Here is a 6,000-nt window from a genome sequence, read left to right on the forward strand (position 1 = left end):
AGAGAACGTTGTTGTCATGGAGGCAGGGTGTCAGCCCCCCTCCCTGCAGACGCACAGAGAACGTTGTTGTCATGGAGACAGAGGCCCACAGGGGCTGGGAGTTATGAGGATATTCCCCTACTTAAAACACATCCCTACTTTTACACTTTGAAAATAAACTAGAACTCTTTATAGACTGTATTTATACTGTGTGTGTCGCCCTTGCATGATGCACGAGGAATGCGTTCTCTGCCAATGTTGCACGTGCACCAAACTCCGTCGCGAGCTGACATTTACAATGCATGGTACACAGCTCTTCATAATTTCGTTGGGGTCCACATAATAGGACAGTATATATCAATTGCTTGCACATTGCCAATACATGCTTACGTGAATAATAGGAAATATAGAGCCCTGAACAAGGATATTATACATATTACCTGATTTTTTTGCTTTCTTGTCAAAGGTTTATTAAATTGCTATAAATAGGAACATTGATGTAGGTAACCTGCTCTAACACAATATATATATATATATATATATATATTATTTTGAGCTTTTAAGCATTATACAAAATTATGAAAATACCATTATGAAAATACAATACCATACCATCATGTGCCGCCACAGCTGAGGTTGTAAATTACATGTCCTCAAATAAAACAATGCAGGTTTGAACCCCACTGGCAACACATGTTTCCGGATAAAAATGAAATTACAAACAACTCTCCAGTCCTGAAAAATAATGGAGGGTTCAAACAATAGAATGACATCACAGATGTGTTTTACATTGTGGCGGAATCATTCTCTTGCATTCTCTTCTGAAGACAGAACGTTACAAGAAAGCCCATTACAAGAACTGTGTCTGAACTAAACTGAAGCCCATTACAAGGACTGTGTCTGAACTAAACTGATACCCATTACAAGAACTGTGTCTGAACTTAACTGAACCTCATTACAAGAACTGTGTCTGAAGTAAACCGACACCCATTACAAGAACTGTGTCTGAACTAAACCGACACCCATTACAAGGACTGTGTCTGAACTAAACCGACACCCATTACAAGAACTGTGTCTGAAGTAAACCGACACCCATTACAAGGACTGTGTCTGAACTAAACTGACACCCATTACAAACAACTCTCCAGTCCTGAAAAATAATGGAGGGTTCAAACAATAGAATGACATCACAGATGTGTTTTACATTGTGGCGGAATCATTCTCTTGCATTCTCTTCTGAAGACAGAACGTTACAAGAAAGCCCATTACAAGAACTGTGTCTGAACTAAACTGAAGCCCATTACAAGGACTGTGTCTGAACTAAACTGATACCCATTACAAGAACTGTGTCTGAACTTAACTGAAGCTCATTACAAGAACTGTGTCTGAAGTAAACCGACACCCATTACAAGAACTGTGTCTGAACTAAACCGACACCCATTACAAGGACTGTGTCTGAACTAAACCGACACCCATTACAAGAACTGTGTCTGAAGTAAACCGACACCCATTACAAGGACTGTGTCTGAACTAAACCGACACCCATTACAAGAATGGTGTCTGAACTAAACTGAAGCTCATTACACGAACTGTCTGAACTAAACTGAAGCTCATTACAAGAACTGTGTCTGAACTAAACTGAAGCTCATTAAAAGAACGGTGCCTGAACTGAACCGACGCCCATTACAAGAACTGTGTCTGAACTAAACTGACGCCCATTAGAAGAACTGTGTCTGAACTAAACTGACGCCCATTACAAGAACTGTGTCTGAACTAAACCGACGCCCATTACAAGAACTGTGTTTGAACTTAACTGAAGCTCATTATATGAACTTTGTTTCTGAGCATCTTTTATTTGAACTTTTGTTGAAGGATAAGTTTACCATTTGATGTTACGTTCAATACATGGGGATATGATTCATGTTTTCACTATAATAACTGTGTCACACACAATATAGGCCATATAAATCAATTCTGATGGAACCAACATACTTTATATTTCTGTCCAAACAACTTTGCAGCAACGCTTTCTAAACTGTATGTGTCGTTTTGTAGTAGGAATGTAGCCAATGCTTTGAATGCAAATTCCCGCACTAAATATAATGTTATCTTTAAATGATAAATTCTCTCCAAATCCAGGTTTTGGCTCGATATATACAAACTTCAGTATATTATTGCGGTTGATCATATTTTCAATAGTTTTTTCATACGGCCACAGTGCCACCATTATTTTTTTTAACATGACCTGAGCTATTGCACTGATGTCTAAACCACCGCCATTTTCAATGAGCCATACTTACATAAGTAACAGTAACTTTCAATCTAAGATATCTCGATGAAATTCCATCAAATTTGGATAATTTGGTATTTGTAACGTATGTGATTCTGTCCTGAATATAGGCATGCAACTATGTTGGGACATGCAGTCTAACCGTGAATACCAGACTCCTAGGTCTGACATCCACAACACACAAGCACTATCTCTGAACTATCCCTGTCTTGATGGTCATGTGACAGAATCATGTGACTCCAGCAGCTCCACAGTCTCAGATCAATACTGATGGTGCAGGATCTGACAGACTCCATGCACAGCCGAGTTCAGTCACCTCCTGATGCCCTCAAAGAGGCGCTAGTGCAGACATGTAGATACAGTGTAGGTGTCAGGTCACATCACAAACAAACACGATCAACACACAATGAGACCTCACAAGACCTCCATTCTACAACACAAACACACCACAAGACATGAACTCCACAAAAGCTAAACTCCACAAGACCTCCACATCACAAACACTCCATAACATCAGCTCTGAATGAGACTCTACAGTACTCTACAAGAACACCTTGACCTTTGGTGTCTGCATTGTTTAATGCAGTACTCTACAAGAACACCTTGACCTTTGGTGTCTGTATTGTTTAATACAGTATTCTACAAGAACACCTTGACCTTTGGTGTCTGCATTGTTTAATACAGTACTCTACAAGAACACCTTGACCTTTGGTGTCTGCATTGTTAATACAGTACTCGACAAGAACACCTTGACCTGACTGTTTTCTATGAAACTCTTTCATTCTCTAGAAGTCTGAAAGGTGTCATATAAATTTCATCGCTTTTTTGCCTTTTACACCCAATTGAATCTGTTTCCTCACAAAATCAAGTCTTTAGCATTGACGTTTTACAGTTGCACTTATCTTCATATCAACATGAAAATGTCTGTCTGTGTGCAGGCGTCTCTGGGTCACTGTATGTGTCTGTCTGTCTGTCTGTGTGCATGTGTCTTTGTGTTTCTGTAATGTGTCTGTCTGTCTAGGTGCATGTGTCTTTGTGTTTCTGTAATGTGTCTGTCTGTCTGTTTGTGTGCATGTGTCTTTGTGTTTCTGTAATGTGTCTGTCTGTCTGTGTGCATGTGTCTTTGTGTTTCTGTAATGTGTCTGTCTGTCTGGACTATGACTCACCCGAGGGGAGAATGTGGACAGCCTGGTTTCCGGCGCCCGCTCTGGAACATTCGGGGGATGGCGTTTGTCCACCTGGAAATAAAGTTGAGGGTTTAGAAATCCATGTTCAACTTCATCACAGAAGCACCCAGCCTAACTAAAGGTGTTGGTGTGTGAGCTCGGTCTCACTACCAGGTGTTGGTGTGTAAGCCTGGTGTCACCACAAGGTGTTGGTGTGTAAGCCCAGTCTCACTACAAGGTGTTGGTGTGTAAGCCCAGTTTCACTACAAGGTGTTGGTGTGTAAGCCTGGTGTCACCACAATGTGTTGGTGTGTAACCCTGGTGTCACCACAAGGTGTTGGTGTGTAAGCCCAGTCTCACTACAAGGTGTTGGTGTGTAAGCCCAGTCTCACTACAAGGTGTTGGTGTGTAAGCCTGGTGTCACCACAATGTGTTGGTGTGTAACCCTGGTGTCACCACAAGGTGTTGGTGTGTAAGCCCAGTCTCACTACAAGGTGTTGGTGTGTAAGCCTGGAGTCACCACAATGTGTTGGTGTGTGTAAGCCCAGTCTCACTACAAGGTGTTGGTGTGTAAGCCCAGTCTCACCACAAGGTGTTGGTGTGTAAGCCCAGTATCACCACAAGGTGTTGGTGTGTAAGCCCAGTCTCACTACAAGGTGTTGGTGTGTAAGCCCAGTCTCACTACAAGGTGTTGGTGTGTAAGCCCAGTCTCACCACAAGGTGTTGGTGTGTAAGCCTGGTGTCACCACAATGTGTTGGTGTGTAAGCCCAGTCTCACTACAAGGTGTTGGTGTGTAAGCCCAGTCTCACCACAAGGTGTTGGTGTGTAAGCCCAGTCTCACCACAAGGTGTTGGTGTGTAAGCCCAGTCTCACCACAATGTGTTGGTGTGTAAGCCTGGTGTCACCACAATGTGTTGGTGTGAAAGCCCAGTCTCACTACAAGGTGTTGGTGTGTAAGCCCAGTCTCACCACAAGGTGTTGGTGTGTAAGCCTGGTGTCACCACAAGGTGTTGGTGTGTAAGCCCAGTCTCACCACAAGGTGTTGGTGTGTAAGCCTGGTGTCACCACAATGTGTTGGTGTGTAAGCCCAGTCTCACCACAAGGTGTTGGTGTGTAAGCCCAGTCTCACCACAAGGTGTTGGTGTGTAAGCCTGGTGTCACCACAAGGTGTTGGTGTGTAAGCCCAGTCTCACCACAAGGTGTTGGTGTGTAAGCCCAGTCTCACTACAAGGTGTTGGTGTGTAAGCCCAGTCTCACTACAATTTGTTGGTGTGTAAGCCCAGTCTCACCACAAGGTGTTGGTGTGTAAGCCCAGTCTCACTACAAGGTGTTGGTTTGTAAGCCCAGTCTCACTACAAAGTGTTGGTGTGTAAGCCCAGTCTCACCACAAGGTGTTGGTGTGTAAGCCCAGTCTCACTACAATGTGTTGGTGTGTAAGCCCAGTCTCACTAAAATGTGTTGGTGTGTAAGCCCAGTCTCATCACAAGGAGTTGGTGTGTAAGCCTAGTCTCACCACAAGGTGTTGGTGTGTAAGCCCAGTCTCACTACAAGGTGTTGGTCAGGTAGGTAGGATGCTGTATGTCAGCACAGATAACTACATGGCACTGTGACATTACACCAGACAGACCAGGGTCACATGACATTAACTACTTGTAGTCTCTCACTGATGATGTAAGTATTCAACATGTCTGCTCTCGTTTGGCAAATGTTTAGTCACTGTCACAGACGTGGATCAAAGATAGTTTGAAGGGGTTTGTTCACTTGTCAATAAACTCAACTTTAGTAAAATGAAGGCAGTTTTTGCCTTGGCTCCCATTATAACGTGATTTGTGACATGGAGGCCTGACCTTGTCACTACCACCACTGTATCCATGTGGAGCAGCAACAAGACTCGCCATTACACCGACCACAGACAAGTATCTCCCCCCAACCCACACACACACACAATGTGACCTCCTAAGTTGCCCTTTGAAAGCTTGGACAAGCCGTCAAGATGACATTTAGAGATAGAGGAAAACTTTCTTACAAATCTGAAAAGAGTATTTCATTCTGAGAAAGAGACAATCCAGAACTCATCAAAAAAGAGACAGCTTAGAAGTTAAGAATGGCACATCCTAAACTCCCAATGCCATGAAACATTACAGCACCTCCAGTGAAGGACGCTATGAAGATGAGTGTGCTGAACCGTGTCGGGAGATAAAGAGGAGCAGCCATTCCCTCCACTCACTCTAACTACTGTACATGAGAGGGCTGATCCGCACTTGATTTACCATCAGGTCATTACAGTCCCAAACCCATCAGATTATCATTTAATACCCGGACACTCGGCCTGGGGTCAACCTATCAATCCTCCTCACACAGGAAATACTGGTGCATTGCTGGGTTTCACTCTCATAGACCTGAACACTACAGTAGGCAGTAGGCAGTAATACTCCATGGCTTTGTTGGGTTTCACTCTCATAGATCTGTACACTACTGTAGGCAGTAGGCAGTAATACTCCATGGCTTTGTTGGGTTTCACTCTCATAGATCTGTACACTACAGTAGGCTGTAGGCAGTAATAC

The 6,000-nt window shown here is 43.3% G+C and overlaps 1 protein-coding gene across 1 annotated transcript in view; it reads right to left on the reverse strand.

Moving 5' to 3' along the window:
• Window positions 1-6,000, reverse strand: part of LOC139449121 (unconventional myosin-XVI-like) — a 157,726-nt gene that overhangs the window by 40,826 nt on the left and 110,900 nt on the right. The window contains exon 30 of the mRNA XM_071230605.1: window positions 3,436-3,507. Within this exon, the coding sequence (XP_071086706.1) occupies window positions 3,436-3,507 (72 nt within the window). The remainder of the gene's footprint in view (window positions 1-3,435; window positions 3,508-6,000) is intronic.

Source organism: Haliotis cracherodii, unplaced genomic scaffold (assembly GCF_022045235.1).
Source record: "Haliotis cracherodii isolate W230 unplaced genomic scaffold, xgHalCrac1.p SCAF_7, whole genome shotgun sequence".
NCBI lineage: Eukaryota > Metazoa > Mollusca > Gastropoda > Lepetellida > Haliotidae > Haliotis > Haliotis cracherodii.